This window comes from Paramisgurnus dabryanus, chromosome 15 (genome assembly GCF_030506205.2).
Source record: "Paramisgurnus dabryanus chromosome 15, PD_genome_1.1, whole genome shotgun sequence".
Lineage (NCBI taxonomy): Eukaryota > Metazoa > Chordata > Actinopteri > Cypriniformes > Cobitidae > Paramisgurnus > Paramisgurnus dabryanus.
Window position 1 is genome coordinate 13,225,126 of NC_133351.1, and position 20,067 is coordinate 13,245,192.

At 36.6% G+C, this 20,067-nt stretch overlaps 1 protein-coding gene across 1 annotated transcript; it reads right to left on the reverse strand.

Annotated features, from left to right (window-relative positions):
• Window positions 1-29: 29 nt before the first annotated feature.
• f5 (coagulation factor V) lies at window positions 30-17,025 on the reverse strand. Its single transcript, XM_065251884.2, has 25 exons — window positions 16,829-17,025; window positions 16,389-16,471; window positions 16,143-16,265; window positions 15,563-15,775; window positions 15,127-15,288; window positions 14,800-15,021; window positions 14,459-14,624; window positions 14,184-14,364; window positions 13,817-13,913; window positions 10,462-10,667; window positions 9,205-9,355; window positions 8,912-9,124; window positions 5,882-8,186; window positions 5,617-5,785; window positions 4,853-5,089; window positions 4,491-4,707; window positions 3,679-3,858; window positions 3,489-3,605; window positions 3,335-3,406; window positions 3,113-3,198; window positions 2,870-3,025; window positions 2,647-2,791; window positions 2,397-2,548; window positions 573-755; window positions 30-464 (listed from the first exon to the last, which is right to left on the reverse strand). The coding sequence occupies exons 1-25, from the start codon at window positions 16,969-16,971 to the stop codon at window positions 318-320; spliced, it is 6,126 nt and encodes a 2,041-aa protein (XP_065107956.1). The 5' UTR covers window positions 16,972-17,025; the 3' UTR covers window positions 30-317.
• Window positions 17,026-20,067: the final 3,042 nt, after the last annotated feature.

A 20,067-nucleotide genomic window follows, 5' to 3' on the forward strand; every position in this document is an offset into this window, starting at 1 on the left:
AGTAGAAAAAAGACAAAGTGATAAAGTGATATTTTACATATTTAACACATAATTTATTTATATAAAGATTCATTTTTTTTCATAACATGAGCAAAAATGATTTCGCTGTAAATCCTGTGTTTGACTGACCAAATCTGAGCAGGTAGACATTTTGCCAGCACTAGGTGGCGCACGCACACTATATATAAGATATGACTTTTCTCCATGTACCTGTGAGGACAGTTGTAATGTATTCGGCCATCCAACTTTTATACATTTATTGAATATATTTAATTCTACAAAATATATTGTCATTTCAGCGAAAAAGGGCACAGTTTTTATTCAAAATCACAACCAAGCAGCTCAATCCTCATAGTGATGAAACTCTGCCATCGTATTGGAACAACGCGGATGAATCTGGAAAATATCGGTGGGTGGATGTAGTTCTTTACTTGACCATCGTTATCTGAGTTGGCTTGAAAAGTCTGTGGAAACACACGAAGTCGTCTTGTTACCCAGACTAGACCAAAACACTGTATTTTGTGAAAGTTGTTTAAGAAAATTTGTTCAATCTTAAAAAAGTGTAGCATTACCCTTTGCTCGTAATCCTTATCATCGGTGTACTTCATCCATTTCTTCCCATCATCACTGTACTCAAGAGCAAATGCTGTCACAAACATCTCCGTACCTAATGATTTGGCCCCTTGTGTTATAATTCCAGTTATCTTCTTCGCAATTGGAAGTTCCACCTGGATCCACTGCTGCATGTCATTGTTCTGTCAATTGCAGACAGTTAATTGAGGTCAACTAATATGACAAGTGTGAGCAAGAGTTATGAACAGGGTTCTAAATTAACACCCGCCAACCCGCCAAATGCGGGTTAAAATTCATTTTGGCGGGTATTAATAAAAACTTACTAGCCACTTTGGCCGGTGATGCATGAGGCATTGCAAGCATGATACATAAAGCTGCGTTCTCGGTCATTTATCCCTCTGGCAGTACTTCCTACATTTCCCATAAACACTGTGTAATGCTACGTGATAATGTTTCATACGCCCATTGTCTGCGCGCAGTTTGCAGCGAAACCAGCGCGAGAAACCATGGAAACGAACTGAACGCGTCCACCAGAACACAAAAGAAAGAAGGAGAATGAACGGGCAGCGCAGGGAGGATAGACTAAAAGACAGCGGTGTCGCCACACCCCTTTACTGAGGCATGTGCCCCAGTGTAAATCTTTTGTGCCCAGGTGTAAATCTCAAGTTTAAATTTTAGCAGTTAACTAGTGTATTCAGATCTATATGCAATGTATTTACCCAATTTACGTTTGTAAAGCGACGAAGCGTCGCACTGACGCGTGCACGCATGTATCCATGTCCACGCGCGTCTTTGCGTTCATCCGCGCGCGCAACTGCATCCAAAGGGGACGCCACGCAAATGAGTAATTATGAAAACATGACGAGAAGTAAGTTTCTAAATAAAAATGATAATCTTATTTTGACTCGATCATTATTGGCTTCTGTAAATGGACATCATAAATGTTTTGTGCAAAGCAGGGAAAAGGAAGCAGAAAGGAGATATGATGAGATTAAGGGAGGTGAGACAAACTACATCCACACTCAGTCAGTTCTCAAATATTAGAGGAAAAATCTCAGGAAAACCTCTTGTCAAGTCTTTTGAATTGCAATGTTGCAGATGTATGTGTTATACTGTTCTGTATTTACAGATATTAAATTAATATTTAGTTTACTAATATTTAATTCTAGGACACTAACTTACATAACAGTTAACAGTAACTATGACTGAGATTATTTAGAATAGCAGTCGTAAAATGACTGGTTTCTTGAAATATTATTGTAAAAATAAGTTATTAATCATTGCTGTTATTGTATAATGTAGAAAATATTTCTCTGCTGTCATTATTACCAAACATTTTATGTCATTAATGTCTCCAAACATGTTAATAATGTTAGGTATGATGAAGATTATACTTAAATATTTTTAAATACATATTTATCTTTCGCAGTACCTGTTGCACTGTAGAATAGTGGGTTAAGCAAAGGACATTGCATAGAACTGTTGCACACTTCTTGCACACAGCAGGCTTTCAAAAAAGTCAGCAAAAAATGGGGGGCCTGTGCCCCAGTTAAGCTTTATGTCTATCAACAGAGAAATGAAGAAAGCTTATGTTTCATCACAAAAATGTTGTCATGTTTTGTCAGGATTGTCGCATGCACGCGAAGGAAAAAACAAATCATTGTTGCATTCAGTGGCACTCATAATTTCTCTTATTTTCACCGGAAAAAAATTGGCTAGTGGAAATGCTGATTGGCTGGTAACTTTAGAAAGTTACCAGCCACTTTGGCTGGTGGTCAAAAAAGTTAATTTAGAACCCTGGTTATGAAGTGTGTCATATCTACCTTGGCTTTCCAAGCATTGGTAGTTCCTTGTTTATTTAAGCGTGCATACCAAGGATGCCAATGTCCGGTGTACCAACTGGATGCCACAGTACTGGCAGTGATCTGATTATCGGTAATAACGCCACTTTGCATTCCCAATGGCACAGAGCAACCTGTATGAAGTTTGGTTTATATGTGAATACTTGTAATTTTCATTATAACCATATTATTGTACATAAAGATGTCAAATTTGTTAAATGTTTTTCCATACCATCAAGCTCACATCCGAAGTACTCCAAACGAACAGTTGGATAGTTGTAAGAATGTAAAGGATGCAGCCTCACATATCGACCAATCAAAGGTGGGAAAAATATGTTCTCCTTTTCCTCATAAGCGTCACTGTTTCCTTCGAAATTCTTTTGAAACATAAAAAATCAGATTTTTTTTGTGCACAACGTGCATGCAATGTTCAAACACACTGAAAGTTCACTTGCCTTTCTGATAGCATCACTGTCTCCCTTATAGAAGATCCACTTCCTTTTGTCTGTGCTGTAGGAAATGGTGTAGTTAAGCACAAAATGAGAGGTTAGTAATTGCTTGGCTCCCTGCGTGGAAACTTTACTAATCACCACCGGCCTCTGGAAGTCCACCTGGAATGCAGGAAACAATTCCCAATTGTAACTAGTATGGCATTTTTATTTATTTATGAGCTAATGCATTTCATACTGAGAGGTCACCTGAATGTACTGTCCTGTCTGTGTTGTACTCCATGCATTGTACTTCCCTGTGTTACGTAGTCTGGCCAGATGAGGAAGCCATTGTCCTTGAGCACACAACATAAATGTCAATTGTGTACATTTAATAGCTCTTTTTCTTACATTGCATTTAAGGTATACATTGTTTGAGTAGCATTTGTGCTACACGACTGTGCTATAAATAGCTACAGTTTTATAGCATACCTCTAGAGTCAGATGCTGTAATGTGTTCATCTTTCACAGTCTTAGAGATGAGACCGAGTGGGTGATCACAAACTGCAATCAGACCAGATAAGATTTCTAAAAACTGACTGAATCGATAAGTACAGTAGCACAAGAAATGATGTTTATTTGATACCGTTATCTAACACGAGAAAGAGTGTCTGCATTCCTCTGAGCTGGGAGAGTCCGACCTCAGACTCCAGCTGCCATAGGCCAGGCTTTGAAGGCAACATCTCCAGTGTAGCAAATCCACCTGAACGACATAAGCTTTAATGCGAGTGAAACTATTAAAATCGTTTATTTTCCAATTTCACTACTGCACAAACCTGGTAAAAGTGGGTAAACACCCTGACGGTGGTCCTTCACGTTTTTATTTATGAATGTTTGACCATGAAAATGGACGCTGTGGAGATCTTGTGGAGAGCCCATGTTGATCAGGTGCCATTTGGCTAATTGGTTAGTGTACATTCGAAGTCCTTTCAGGCTGTAGATAATACCATTGATAGCTGATATGCAAAATCAAACATAATGTGTCATTTTTATTTCTGTAAAATCATACACTATAAACAACACTATCACACACTATATATACATTGCCCTCCATAAGAATTGGGATGTTAAATACAAAATTGCTATGTTTGCTGTAAAGACCAAAATTTGTATGATGAAATGAGGCAAAAGTATAGAATGTTACGTTTGATTAACTTTTGATTATGTTTCAACACACATGTGCTTTACCAACAAAGAACAACAACCAAAAATGTATATGTTAAAATAGGTGAAGAAAACTGACATTCTGTACTTTTGTCTCATATTCACATTGAGACGAACCCCTTTAGATAAGTGTGCCTTATTTTGATTGGTTAATCAGCATTTTTATTGGTTTGAATCACAATTTAATTTCCATTCCAGTGGACGCAGGATCTGAAGGGGTTAATGTCTAGACATTTCCACAGCAAAAAAATGTGCCTTTATTGTCCTTATGGAGGGCACTGCATATAAAAAATCTGGAATAAATTCTGCATTAATTATTATTCCATTCAATGTTACTGATAATTAACCCTAAATTTACTGGATTTAATCAATCTGTATTGACCAAATTAAAATATATAAGCAAAAATAAAAATAAACTTTGTACCGTCAAATTTTAAACTTTCATGGAAATTTGGATCGATGACTGCTCTTCTGTTTTTCCTCTCAATTCTCGCCCAGTTTTCCTCATAGTACCAGCTTTTATTCTCATCAAAAGTCATAAAGAGTAGAACAAACTCTCTTCTGTCCATAGCCGGTTTAGCCAGTGTTCCCTTCCTACAGACCAGAAGCGGCCCAATTAGCCCAGAGTTTATATCTCTCTCCTGTACAAGAAATTAATTCAATGATCAGTGAACAATAACTTAATGTTAACGGTTCATGCTAGGATGCAAACCATTATTCATTAATCCATTCATAACACCATCCCAAAAAACGTGCACATACAGTATAAAAGAGTACTATTCTTACAGGGTTTACTCCAGAGTAGTATGTCCATGTTCGACAGTCAGACTCATTGTTTTGTGGTCCAGATTTGGAATTTACAGTCCACATGTAGACATGAGAGCTATTGGGTTGAACAGCATCATCCTGCTTGTACCAATAAGGCGATTGATCTTCATAACTCAGACCTTCCATCTGTTTTAAGTAGTGTACTCCATTTGGATGCAGAGAGTATGGACGACTGGCACGGTTCCTGAAAAATATCTACAATAGCGTAGAAAAAACGGGAATGTAATGGCATGCATTTTAAATAATTTGGTTTTAATTCTTGTTCACTGCAAAAAAAGACTTTCTTTCTTAGTATTTTTGTCTTGTTTTCAGTAAAAATATCTAAACATTCTTAAATTAAGATGTATTTTCTTGATGAGCAAATTGACCTAGGAAAATAAGTCTAGTTTTTAGATAAAAATATAAAATTTAAGCAAATTTGTGCTTAAATCAAGCAAAAAAATCTGACAATGGAATAAGAAAAAATTTCTTGAATCAAGTATTTATGAAAAAACTAAACTTATTTCAAGAAAATGTTTCTTCGCATTTTTTTTTTTGCTTGTTTTAAGCACTAATTTCCTTAAAGTTTATATTTTTCGTATAAAAACTAGACTTATTTTCCTAGGTCATTTTGCCTATTCATCTTAATTTAAGATTTTTTTTATATTTTTACTGAAATCAAGACAAAATACTAAGTAAGAAAGTCATTTTTTTGCAGTGTTTGTACATATTTAGCGATGTACCATGATCGTCTGGTCAACTTCGGCTTTTATAACCGGGCCCAGAATACCTAGATGTTCATCCATTTCTCCGCGGATGTCTCGGATGCTAAAGGTGCTGTCCAAGTACTTCCTAAACACCACTTTTTTAAAAGCAGTTTGCCTCTCGTTTGTAGATGGCTTATCAATCCTCCTTTACGAATAGAAAACAAAGCAATTTCACGAAATGCACTGAAATGTTTTATAGAAATATAATGATGCAGAATAAATGATGTAAACGGTAGTGTACCTTTGCCAATAAAAACCAGCATAATCCCATTCCTCCTCCTCTGCTGCGATGAAGTAGGTTCTTGTGTTTTTGTCCTCAGCCTTCTTTAAGAAATGTTGAGATGTTGCATCAAATCCCATATTCTGAACATCTACCGCTTGGCTATAAGGATCTTTGTACTCCACAAATTCATATTCTTCTGGCTTATCAAGAAAACCTTCATAGTCTGAGTCCTGCACATGTTTTGGAACATATATGTCATAAGCGTCGAAATCCTTTCTTGGCACTCCTATAACAATGGGCTTGCCCAGCAGTTCCTCCTCACTAGAAACAGGCCTTGTTCCTCTTGGTGTTAACCCAGCAGGTGCGAAACCTCGAGGAGATAGACCCGTTGGAGACCCCTTAGAGGGTGTCTGTGGCTTATACTCTTTCCTCTTTTTCGTCTTCATGGCATGCCCTTTTCTGGGCTTCACTCTGTGGTGAACAACCTTCTTCTTTTTAGGATTATTTATTTTTGCTGCTGGTTGGTCTTTGATGTATTTCTTCATTTCATCCGGCATGTCCATTTGAACCAGTTCATGTGTGCCTTCATAACCCCAGTGCTCTTCCTCTGAGTTGAGAGGAGATGTGAGTATGACCTCACTGTGGTTGTTATTTAGATAGATGGCAACTTCCTCCAGACTATCTTCGGAGCTGTTCATCGTGGATGAAACATTGGAATACCCAAGGGAGACGGAGATATTCTCCGTATTGTTTGAGTGAAAAAGCTGGGATACATTACTTAGAATTTCAAATGTATCATTACTGTATGATAAAGTTATGTTTGAGATAATGGTGCTGTTTGGAGATGGCACTGAAGATGTGACGATGTCACTGGTATAATTCCACCGTGTGCCGTTTAGCTCTTGAATGCTTGTCTCTGTTGTGTTTGTAAATGGATCATCAGTGCTCTCTGAAAAGTCTTGTGTGGTGTTCTTGGGAAGTACTGTTGGTAAGATATCAATAGTCTTTTCATCCTTTGACATTTCTAAGAGCTGCTTACCGTCTAATAGCACAAAATCCTCCTCCTCTTGTGGTTCTGATCTTTTGAAGAGAGAGTCAGAGCTGGACACACTGTAAATGAAGGAGTGACTTGAAATTTCACTGTTATCATCCACAGTGCCTATGCTGTTTAGAGAGGATTGCTCATTTTGCAAATCTGTTTTGTTTAGCACATCATATTCTAAGGTTTGGTTTAATAACAGATTCATTTCTTCAGTTGAATTCAAATATTTACCATCATCCTCCAGATGGATATTTCTGTCACCGACTGGAGCAGATGAGTTAACACTTGTATTTGATTCATTCATTGGTTCTTCCAGGGAAAAGTTTTTTCCATTAAATGAAAGGTCTCTGTCTGTTTCATTCATCATCTCTAGTGATGAATTTTCATAGTAATGGGTAGATGAATTCCCTATAGAGGAATTTCTAACACTATCCAGAAAATGTGGGGAATTCATGGGGACATTTTCTGGAACAGATAAGTTTACACTTTCATTTGAAGAGAGACTTTGTTTTTCATTCGTTGGTTCTTCCAGGGTGAGGTTTCTTCCATTAAATGAAAGATGAGTTCTATTAGCGAAGACACTGTCTGTTTCATTCATCATCTCTAGTGATGAATTTTCATAGTAATGAAAAGATGAATTTCCTGTAGAAGAATTTCTAACACTGTTCAGAAAATATGTGCCGTTCGTAGAGATTCTTTCGGTTTCGTTAACTGGCACTACTGATGCACTGCGAACTGGAAAGTGTGTTTCAGTGATGTTTGTTTTATTGTTGGCCACAATCTCTGAATCATAATTAAAAGAGCTGGTGAAGTTTAGTGATCCCTCTACTGTACTTTCATTCATAACATTTTGATTTAAAAGCTGTTTTTCCAAATCAGCCACATAGGTTGATGCAGGAGTCTGATTAGGAGATGCTAAAGTAGCATTGTGTGATTTGTTCATGTCATTCGTTATATCTTCAGTTCTCGGAAGGCTCCTATCATCATCATCATCATCATAATCGTCTATTGGTTCATTATCTGTACTTGTGTTTCTAAACGACCTCAAGTTCAAAATATCAGCATAGTAGTCGGTGTCCTTGTCAACCTCAGTACGGATGGTTGTCTTGGTTTTTTCTTTTACAGGTTCAATGTGGAGCTGAGGTTTCAATACGGTGAATGTTTCTGGTTTGTCATAATCATATTCCATAACATAATCTCTGAAGCATTCAAGGTCTTTGAATTTCACCCTCATTCCTTTAGTAGAATCGTGAGAGTTCAGTGATGCTAAAAGCCAAATGCCTATAAAATGAAGAAAGAAAAATGCAGAGTATTCAAAGAGTTCAGATGCAAAACCCTAAGTGCGTCTGAAATTTTTTTCTTGTAAATGAGCTTTTTTATCAAGCTCTTATGTTTAGGTTCAGTAATTTCACTAATGCACTCTAAAACAAACGGTGCTAAATAGCACTAAAAGTGGGTCACTGGCTCGTAATCATAGGGGAACCATTTTAAGTGCCATATAGCACCTACGTGGCATCTGTGTAGAACCATATTGTGATATATAGAACCATACACTCTAAAAACAAATGGTTTTATATAGCACCAAAAGTGGTTCTTTGCTCGTAATCATAGAAGAACCATTTTTAGTGCCATATAGCATCTGTGAAGCACCAGTAAAGCACCTGTGTAGAACCATATACTGCTACGTAGAACCATATGTGGTGCTATATGGCACCTATATGGTTCTACACTGGTGCTATATGGCACTAAAAATGGTTCTTCTATGATTACGAGCACAGAACCACTTTTGGTGCTATATAGCACCGTTTGTTTTTAGAGTACCTGGTGCTATAGTGGTGCTATATCACTCCTGGATGGTTCTTTATAGGTGCTTACAGGTGCTATATAGCCCTAAAAATGGTTCCCCTATGATTATGACCTTTTAGTGCTATTTAGCAATATTTTTTGTTTTTAAAGTGTGGCAATGACGAGTCTTATTTTTTTAAATGTAATTTTTAAATACTCACCAATGTTTACCATGTTCATACTGATAGTTTCTCCAGTCATAGGAAATAGACTAAGCATATCCTCTTCCCTGTTTCTCAGCTCAAATGTATGGCCATAAAACGTTGTAGTCTGGATATAATCTTGTTCCCCAACACTGGACACATGCCAGGTTACAATTTCACCATGACAAAATCCCAGTTCCTGGCCACTTTCATACACGTAACCATTGATGGCTATAGGAATTGATGCAAAAGTCCATAGTTAAGGTTTGAATCCATAGTTAATATTGATATGTCAATATAACTTTACTTACTGTGCATAACATTTGATTTGTAAAACTCTGGATCATCTTTTTTGACATTTTTGGGGTCACTGCAGTATGTGTTGATGTTCTCATCATGGTACCAGCTCTTGTTCTCATCAAAAACCGTAAACATAGCGTGCTGTTCCTTGTCGGCTTTTAGCTGAAAAAAAGATTTGCAGTACTTCATAAAATGCATGTGTTTTATACTCTGCCACACAGATTGCAGTATCCATGGAGAATACATGCAAAGGACATTGTATTTTGGCTGAAATTATTATATGTAAGGCATCATAATTTTGTAACATGCTGCTGGGATGCTCTTTATTGTATTGAAATGATTATGGGGTGGTTTCCCGGACAAGGTTTAGATTAATCCAGGACCAGGCTTTAGTTCTTTTAAGAGATTTGTTTTTTTTTACAAACCTTAAAAACCAACTACAGTGGTGTGCATCTTGAGACTTAACAATGGCACTGATTTTTAAATTAAGGCAGTTTAAACGTGCATTTTAGTCTGGGACTAGGATAAACCCTGTCTGGGAAACCACCCCTATATCATTTAAATGCAGTGGCCTAATATGCACTCTCAGAAAAAGGTTCAAAAGCTGTCTCTTGGGTGGTACCCTTTTAAAAAGTACATCTTAGCACATTAAGCCCAGCAAGCAAAACCAAGACAGTGAAATGACGGCAAACTACAGTATAGACCCAAGGTAGTCTGGCTATAAATACCCACTTCTAGCCTAAATAACCATGAATTTGGTTCAATGCCATTTTTGCCAAAATAATTTGAGATGTATGATATTCATTCATGTAAGCAAAGTCAACAGTTGTTCAAGCTGTTTGCTTTTATATCTTTTACATGTTCTAAAATTATACTAATCGTCTATTCTTGGGCTTGGGTTAGATGTCTATTAGAGTTTCACTGGTAGCCCAAATTTTGCCTTGTTTTAGCCAAAATTTCTTGCTGGAAAAGACACAAAAGGGTACACATACGGGTACCTCAAAGATACGTATTACCTTAAAGGTAAATATCAGTAACTTAATGGTACCTATAAGGACCTTTTTAAAGGGTACACTCCTAAAAATAAAAATGCTTAAAAGGTTTTTCCACAGGGATGCCATAGAAGAAATATTTTGGTTCCTTACTTTTAAAATCTAAAAAACCTTTTAAACATTAAAGGTTCTTTGTAAAACCAGACAAAAATTGGCATCACAGTGACAGCCTTTGTACTTTTTTCTGACACTGAAACAAAACTGGAAAACAGTTACCTGGACATTTTTTTTGTTGAGGGACTGACTTTTGCATATGAGCAGAGGACCCACAAGCCCAGAAGCAATGTCTCGAGGGGTGTCCACTGCACTGTGGTACATCCTGGTCAGACATCTTGAGTCACTGTCCGTTGGTTCATCCTCTTCACCCACATTCCATACATAGGTGTAGGTCTCTCCTGGCTGGACGCCATGCGTCTGGTTTCCTTCAAGTGAACGTGGAATGACCAGATTAAATTCCAATAACAATCAATAACATTTAAACTTTTATTTTGTGAAGGATTTTAGAGCTGTCATCTAATGCACAGTATCACTCTCCCATTGTTTTAAAGGGATAGTTCACAGAAAATTAAAATAATGTCATTTAAGATGTTTTAGATTTAGTCTGAGATCTTGTTGACCCTTCATTGAAAATCTACGTACGGTATACTGTCCATGTCCAGAAAGGTAATAAAAACATCATCAAAGTAGTCATGTGACATCCGTGGGTCAGTTAAAGGGATAGTTCGGCCAAATGTGATATTAAACCCATGATTTACTCACCCCGAAGCCGTCCGAGATGCATATGTCCATAATTTTTCAGATGATGACATTTTCAGTTATTTTAGGAAATGTTTTAGATCTTTCAGTTAATCAAATGTGAAGTTATGGGGTCCACGACCTTCAAGTCCAAAAAATGTGCATCCATCCTTCACAAAATAAATCCAAACGGTTCCACGATGATAAACAAAGGCCTTCTGAGGGTGCAGTTTCGTTGTAGAAATATCCACATTTAAAACTTTATAGACGAAAATAACTCTCATCCGGTAATGCCGCCATCTTAGTCGCGTCCGCATTCAAGATCAGAGCTTACGCAGCGTACTGAGGTTTCTCTGCTGCTGCTCTGTGCCCCCACCCTCCAAATTTGTCATACGTCACTAAGAAAAGTGCGTACACTACGCTGATACTCTCTCCTGAATACAGAGGAGTCCAAGATGGTGGCGCTACCGAAGGTAGTTATTTTCATTTATAAAGTTTTAAATATGGATATTTCTACAACAGCACCGCGCGGATTACCCTCAGAAGACCTTTATTTATCATCCAGGAACCGTTTGGATTTCTTTGGGGAATGATATATGCACATTTTTTGGACTTGAAGGTCGTGGACCCCGTAACTTCACATTTAATTAAAGGAGCGGTGAATCAAATACTCAATTTTAACTTGATAATTTGTTATATAAGAGGTCATCATACTTAAATGAACATCCTGCAAGTTTCAGAACTGAAAATGTCCGTGCTACTGAAATATAACAGTTTTTGGCACCAAGCCAGTAAAACAAGCCACTGTGGAATTCGGAAAAGTATGACGTCAAAGTAGAATTGAAGCACCTCCCCATAGCCAAATACAAGGACCACTTTTGTAGCCCCGCCCACAGCTTCGCGTGACACACGTGTGTAAACATGTATTTAAAGATTGCCAAATGTAACCAAAATGACTTTTAAATAAATTTTTTCTAAGAGACTTTTATTTTGACGAGGTGATCTGAAGTAACCATGGAAATGCATTTTCGGTTGTGGAAGAATGGTCTGTGAGAAAAACACAGACGCTGGATAACGGAGTCTCAAAATTAGGAATGCGTGGATAAAGTTTGCTTTTGAAGAAGTTCCAGCTCGAGTGGGGAGTGTTTACTTTGTGTACACGGATTCATTTGTAAAGAATTTGATGCTGGATTTGCAGAGAGACTGTGATTAAAAACACCACTAATATTGACAAAAATGACAGCAGTACACAGTAAGTTTATTTAAGTTACTGCGTTTCACTATTGCTTTGTTAGAAGAGATCCCTTGATATGTCTGTTGTAACATCCGTGTCTAAACACGTATGTTTGACTGTTTTAATGTACTAAAAACATTAAACGATTAATAAAGATACACCACTTAACAACACGACTGTAATTTAACGGTAGAAATATACAGTGTTATTGATAAAGAAGGATTTATCAGCCGCAGTTTAGATTCTGATGCCCGCTTACTGTGTTGTATACGGTAATTTAGGTGAGTTGCGTTTAAAAGGTCCAACACTCAATAAAGCTTTTTTATCATATAACTGTGGTGTGTAACGTTACGTGTATCTAAGAGCAACCTCACAAGCACAATAGAAATATACAAAGTTATTGATAAGGATTTATCAGCCGCAGTTTAGATTGTGATGCGCGCTTACTGTGTTGTACACGGTAATTTAGTCACGTCGCGTTTAAATTTTTGTTTCTACTTTACTATACGTATTGTCATTTATGTGTATCATCGTTAGCACCCAGAATCTTTTGTGGCTCAAACATATATGTGTTCGGCTACTATTTTTACACATTAATGTTTTTATAACATTTCCCCACATGTAATGACGTGTAATGAAGCTGTCCAATCATAGCAGTGGGTGTTTACGTCCAGGTCTTCAATGCGGCCCGCCCCTTCAAACGAACCATTTCTCCAGACAGCCACTAATCCATGTTACAAAATAGCCTATTACTTATTGATTTTGATGTTTTTGAATGTAAAAACCACGCGAACATCATAAGTAGACATCAGACAACAGTATAAAACAATGGGGGTGAGTAAATCATGGGTTTAATATCATTTTTGGCTGAACTATTCATTTAAAATGTGTTGAAGCATCGAAAATACATTTTGGTCCAAAAATAACAAAAAATAACGACTTTATTCAGCATTGTTTTCTCTTCCACGTCTGTTTTGAAGCGCATGCCCAAGACTAAAGTCACGTGACTGCATTTTTGGACCAAAATGTATTTTCCATGCTTCAACACAGTCTAACTGACCCACTGATGTCACATGGACTACTTTGATTATGATTTTATTACCTTTCTGGACATGGACAGTATGCCGTACGTAGATTTTCAATGAAGGGTCAACAACCTCTCGGACTAAATCTAAAATATCTTTTTAGTTTGGAAACTACATGAGGGTGAGTCATTAATGACATTATTTTCATTTTGGGTGAACTATCCCTTTAAAGAAACACTTCGTTTTTTTATGTGGAATATTAAGTTATTATTTCAATTCATGGTAACCACAGTAATGACAAAGAAAAATCCATAAAAACATGACTACTATATTCTTCATTTTATATTTAAAGACATAAAATATCTTTGTATGGTGATCGGACAAAAACAATTACATTTTAGAGCTAAACTGGCACAGTACATTTTTTATGTAAAAATAGATAATATTCCACCAAAGAAAGAAAGTCATACGAGTTTGATATTACATTACGAGAAGGAAACAAAATATACATGTATCAATAGCCTAATACGTAAAAGATGGAGATAACCATATACATTTTCATAGGAATTGGACCAACCTCCTGCAGGATAACTGGCTCCTTCTGCTGATTTATCTATGGTCAGTCCATGAGGATAGATGCTGTATGGACGTGATGCCTTGTTTTTAAAGACAATCTATAGAAACAACATAAATACTGTCATGCATACTAATTAGAAATTGTAAAATATATACACTCCAAAAATGTCTGGGTTTGTAACCCATAATAGGGAAATATTGAACATTGAACACATGCTGAGTTAAAAATGACCCAATGTTGCGTTAATGTTATGCAACCATGGGTTATAATATCCCAGCAGTTGGGTCAATTTTAACCCAGCAGTGTCTTCTGTCCAATATTTACCCCAAAATAACCCAACCATTAAAGCTACTGGAACTGTATATACCTTTATGACATCTCTGATCTGGGCTCTTATCACTGGGCCCAGAATGCCAAGTTCCATCTTTCTCTGCTTATCCTCCGCTCTCTCTTTAAACGTGCCGTCTTTATATTGTGTAAACACAGCCTTTTTGTATTTTTTACCTATCCGCTGAGGCCCCTGCTTTAAATATTTTGATCGGAAATTCCTGAATGGGAAAAAATGGGATGAAACTTAAGATTGGAGCTTCATACGACTATACATCCAGGCTCTGTTGATGAATCATGAAAAGTGTTGCATACCCATCTATGTTTTGCGGCATATGTGGCGCGTAATCCCACAAGACCTCTTCTGCTGCTATATAGTAAGTCCACTCCTGACTTTCTTCTTTTTGTTGGATGGTTAATCTTCTTTTAGGTGCTGGGAATTGTTCACATTTCCTAATATTCAGGTAACCATGCAAACCAGCTACAAACAACAAGATAATTTACAGAAGTTACACTCACATTTCAGCTTCTGGCACTCTAATAGACTTTGGCAAGTTGAAACTGTCAGCATTAGTCTTGACAAGAAATGTACTGTGAGTTTTTGCAAAATGTTGAAAGTTTTAAGTGGACCTTGTGATGTTTCTGACTGGTCTTACCTTCCAAATGCCGGCTAATGTGAGAGGAGACAAGCCAGCGGCCTGGAAAGACTGCAGTCATACTGGCACTAGTGGCAGTGCCACTAATAATGCCAATCGCTGAGGTTTTGTGATCATAATGGAGAAGAACTTGCCCATTGAAATGCACAGAGAAGAGCTCAGGCTTAGAGCTCATTCCCAGCATGTGCCAGCTGACTTTAGAGTGAGCACAGATGCCCAGATCTGGAGGACAAAGAGCATTCATTGGAAAGAATTAAATAATTGGAAAAATGGTAAACTGTAAATAATGAGATGAAATTACATGTTTGAAGTTTATAATAAACCAACCAGGTACGGAGCCATTTATATAGCCATTGATGGTGTATTTAATATTTTGTTCCTGTGAAGGGCCGCCAGTGCCGTACAAGCTCATGTTTTCATCAAACACACCAAACAACAGCACTGCCTCCTGATGGAAATGAATTTGATTTCCAGAGTCATCTAGGGCACCTTTGAGACAAAGACAAATCTAAAGCGTCTAAAAAAATCAAGGGTATTCAACCAGGGATGCGTGGAACCTTGGAGATCCATTAAAAGACAGAACGTTAGTACAAAATCTAATATGTATTTTTTTATATAATAATTTTATATTGAAGGTCCCTTTTTGTCACTGAATGGTCCCTGCATCTGTACAAAAAGCTTGTACTCTAAAACTAACACAGTGAAACATTTGTACCATAAATGATGTAAGAAATATCATGATGTAATCTAGTTTTTGCCTTACCTTTCTTGCAGATCAGCATTGCACCAATCAACCCTGTATTGTAGTCTTTGACGATGTCAACATGAGAAAGGTATGTGTAGGTGATGCATGGTGGGTCCGCAGCCATAGGGGTCACCTCAGATGTTACCTCCCAATTATACGTGTGCTCTTTACCAGGTAAAATGACATCGTCTTCTTTCTCCAAGAGTAAAGTGTTGTCAAAGTACAACGATCCTAAAAGAAACCACAACGGTGTGAAAGGAAGCACTTTTCAATTAAATTAAACTAACGTCTGTTTCTTTAAAAAAAAATCACTTTAGTAACAAGTCTGTGTTGATTCAGCACCCTGCTTTGGACTTAGGCACAGCCTGTGGGTCATTTGTATCTTGGGTTAATATTTCCAGAGAAATCAAACATAGCTGTTTGTGTTGCTCAAGTTGTTTACACAACTAAATGACAGGTGCTCAAATAATCCATGATGTTCTCTAAACAATACTCTTATCAAAATGTATACTGGCTTCTCGTAAAACAGTGTCTGTTTGTTACTGTGCTATACGTTACAGTCATACTTTGACCACAATCGAAACATCGGTATACACACCCTCTGACTGCTTCCCATAAGCAATGCCATGTGGGTGGATGCTACACGGATGATCAGCCATGTTCTTGAACGTGACAACGATTGTGTCACCCTCTTGTCCTCGTATTGTTGGCCCAAGTAGTCCTAGAACATAATTTATTTAAACCATTATGGAAATAATTAAAAAAAACCATTAGGCAATAATATTTAAAGCATAGATTTCAATGTAAAATCAAATAATTGTCTGAAGTTTTACATTCAAAATACCTGAGGACAAGGGATGTGTTTTAGCCTTTGTAAATCCTGCATCATATTCTCTGTATACTGTTTTTTTATAAGTTGGTCCAGCCCTGGAATGTAACAAAAACATACCAGTAGTATCACGTAAAATATTTTAAAAAGCCGGGTAATGAAAGCTTTCTAGTTATCATTAACATTAAAGGTGTATTGCTGTTAGATTCACGTCACAAAGCACTTTAAAATAATTTTATGCAAAAATGTCCACAATCCGTGCCGTAGATTCTAGGTTCTGTTTTTGTTCACATTTTTTATCATCACATTTTTTCATATCCCATGCTTTATATACATGCAGTTAGTTAGTTTCCATATTACGTACTTATTTTCTATTTAATACCTTTTCATGAGCGCTACTATTAAATTCTCAGTTACTGATATATCATTAGTTGTAGTCCTTTTTGTTTTCATACCTTTGCTGTACATCAGATGTGTAGTCCCATTGTACATTAACCGCTGCAATATAATAGCGTCTCTCCACAGCTATTACAGTATGACACAGGAATGCCAGAAGGGCCAAACCAATTTGAGCCCTTGGCCAGGAGCAGAGTTGCATATCTGACAATGAATATCCAGGTAGAAATGGTCTGTTCTGGAGAGCAGGGAATTATAAGCTTTCAGAGAAATGACAGAGTCTTATCTCCCACCTCCCTATTACACACACACACACACACACACACACACACACACACACACACACACACACACACACACACATACAAACAAACGCACACATCACAGCAACATGTTTAAACACTTTGTTCTGAAAAGTACACTTGTTATCTATAAAACTAAATCTTCTTGTTTTTGTTAAGTCATTAATACCATGAAGCTTTTATGTAAATCTTTTTGTTCCTCTGTTGATGAGTAAATTTAAGGGATAGTTCACGTTGTTAAAAAGTTGTATACATTTCTTTGTTCTGATGAACACAAAGGAAGATATTTTGAGAAATGTTTGTAACCAAACTGTTCGTGGACCCTGTTCACTTCCTTAGTAGTAAAAATGGAAGTAAATGGGGTCCACGAATGGTTGACAGAATTTTCATTTTTGGGTGAACTATCCCTTTAAATTCTTATAATATGCATATACTGTATACACATATTGCCAGTCTACTTCCTCCCAAAGGAAATACTGGAAGGCTACTGATTAAAAATGTCCTTCAAAAACTTTCCTGGTTTTGAGAAATGCAAGGTTACTTTGGGTAAAGTTGCTGCATGTGTTATATTTAAAATAAAGAGTTTTTTTAACTATCAAAAACCATGCTTTTGTTTTCCTTGTAAACCAAAAACTCAGAAAACACCTTCATGAGCAATATGTCACCCGCAAATGGCCTTCAGTATCTACATTGTAAAAAATTAGCTGTAATTATGCAGCTGGTTGCCAGTAACTTACTGTAGAAGATAAAGACTGAAAATGTTAAAGACTGAAAATTATTTTCAGTGTAAGTACCCTTCTAGCATTTTCCACCCCAGACAACAATTTCATTATTACAGATTTAAACATAATCCGTTAATTTCCCTGTCTGTGTTTCTTCATATTTTGTTTACAATGTTCAAGTTGCATAAATATGTGGGTTGGATAATTAAATGGCCACAACTGGACCTTGACTCTAATAAATTATAACTGGAGGTGCACATTGTACAATAATAAAGTAAATCATGATTTGTTATTATGAGCTTTATGTAATATTACACAGTTCCCCTAAAGGTATCTGGTGGGCAAATGACGAATAAACTAATTAAAGGTTTTGGGATTTTACAGAGAAACACAGCAAAGTCTGAAAAATATTAAATGAACTGCAAGTTTCCATAACATTCCAAGAAATTTTCCATAACATAAACATATCAGTTCATGTTCAAGAGATTGACATGAAAAGAAAGACTCGACTGACTCATTTATTTAGTAATTCATACAAAACTACTTACTAAACCAACACCAAAGGCACAGGTCTTTTTTGTTACATTCTTTTTAATATTATAATTATATTCTTTAGAAAATTTTCAAATTGTATTTTAAAAACATACCTTATATAGTTTTCCTCAGATATAATAAGCGTGTTCGACTTCATGCAGCGCTGCGCAGGGTGAACGACATATGACAACAAAGCACCGCGAAAGGTACTCGTTTTTAAAAGTTCTCGCGGTAATTTGATGTCATATGGCGTTTGTTCTGCGCAGCGACTAGTGAAGTCAAACACGCCCATCGTACAAGTGAGTTGCGTGGCCGTATGCGATGACGCGCATTTTTTGTTTGTACGCATGCGCAGAGCAGTGATGCAAAGTCCGATTCATTTCCGCGAGCCGGCTCTTTTCGGAAGTTCGGCTCATTGAAACAGTTCAATAAGCCGCTTCACCGGTTCCTGAAGTCATCAAGAAATGAAATCACTATGCATTTATTTTCTAACTACTTGTATCAAGGAAACATTCAAACAAAGTCGTTTGTGTCAACAACACATTAAAATATTATAATAAAAAGTTGTTTTGTGAATGCATAGCTGATTTATTGCCTTTCATTCACAAGTTAGTAATTTTTGTGGTCACAGTTTCAATCGCGGATCGTAAATGCCAGATACAACTGACCAGTTTTGACTAGCCTACAAATTGGATAAGATTCCTTAAAGACAAAGCTGTGTCTGAAACCGTTCCCTCGTTCACTCATTCACTTTTCCCTATATGGGGTATGACAATTGAGTCCACTATATGGGGAAGAAGCAAATGAAAATGAGTGAGCGATTTCGGACACTGACGTAAATATCTGTCGCAGATTCATCATAAACACCTGTGTGGCTTATTGATTACTGTGAAATGATAAAGTTTACTTTCTTACTGTTTTTCACATTTGTCATGTTTATTGTATTAGTTGATAATAAAGAGAGAAAAACAACTGCTTATAATATTTATTTACTGCTGTTTAGTTATTGTTTAATAAGAGTGTGTATTAGATTTTAAATGAAAGATAACGCAATTATTTTTCATCTGTTTATTTTCAAAAAGTAGAAAATAACTGACAACAAGTAGTAACAAAAGTGTAACAAAGTATTAACAAAAAACAAGGCTTGTTCAAATCCTCTGTGATACACACGCATGCTGAGTTCCAATTCGCCTACTTATACTACGACCTAAAAGTATGAACTGTTTTTGTGAAGAAAACGTACATACTTATGAGTGTGTAGTGTGTAGCAAAAGAGTATGCACGTTCTGGGACATACTTCGATGACGTCATGCAAAGTAACGAAAACGTGGTTGCCTAGTTACGCACACACGACTGTTAACAATTTCATTCATTCTAATAACTTATGTCCAATATAATTTTATTTACTAGTACCATCTTTTTTTCTCATCGTTTTTTTTTCACAATACATTTTACAATGTGTTCTACCAAGTTGAAGAATGAAGCAGAGTGTCATCGTAGAACCAAACGCAGGTCGTTTGTATGGCGGCTGGTTCTGACGTTCATGTGCAATGTAATGAAAGCTACTTATTTTAAAGTCAAAATATTTAAAGTTTATTCTTATGTATATAACTCAAAAATACACAGATGAAAATGAACCATGCTTTTACTATAGTAAAAGTGTAGTAAGCATGTTTCTTTCGTTGGACTAATAAAGTTAACATTTGTACTACAAATAAGCAAGAGGGTCAGTGTGGTTAA

Coding starts and splice junctions, on each gene's coding strand:
- f5 (XM_065251884.2), bottom strand. CDS start 16,971: ATGCAACTCTGCTCCTGGCCAAGGGCTCAAATTGGTTTGGCCCTTCTG. Junction 15,022..15,126: donor TATAAATGGCTCCGTACCTG/GTTGGTTTATTA, acceptor TTTGTCCTCCAG/ATCTGGGCATCTGTGCTCAC. Junction 3,859..4,490: donor TGAAAGTTTAAAATTTGACG/GTACAAAGTTTA, acceptor TTTGCATATCAG/CTATCAATGGTATTATCTAC.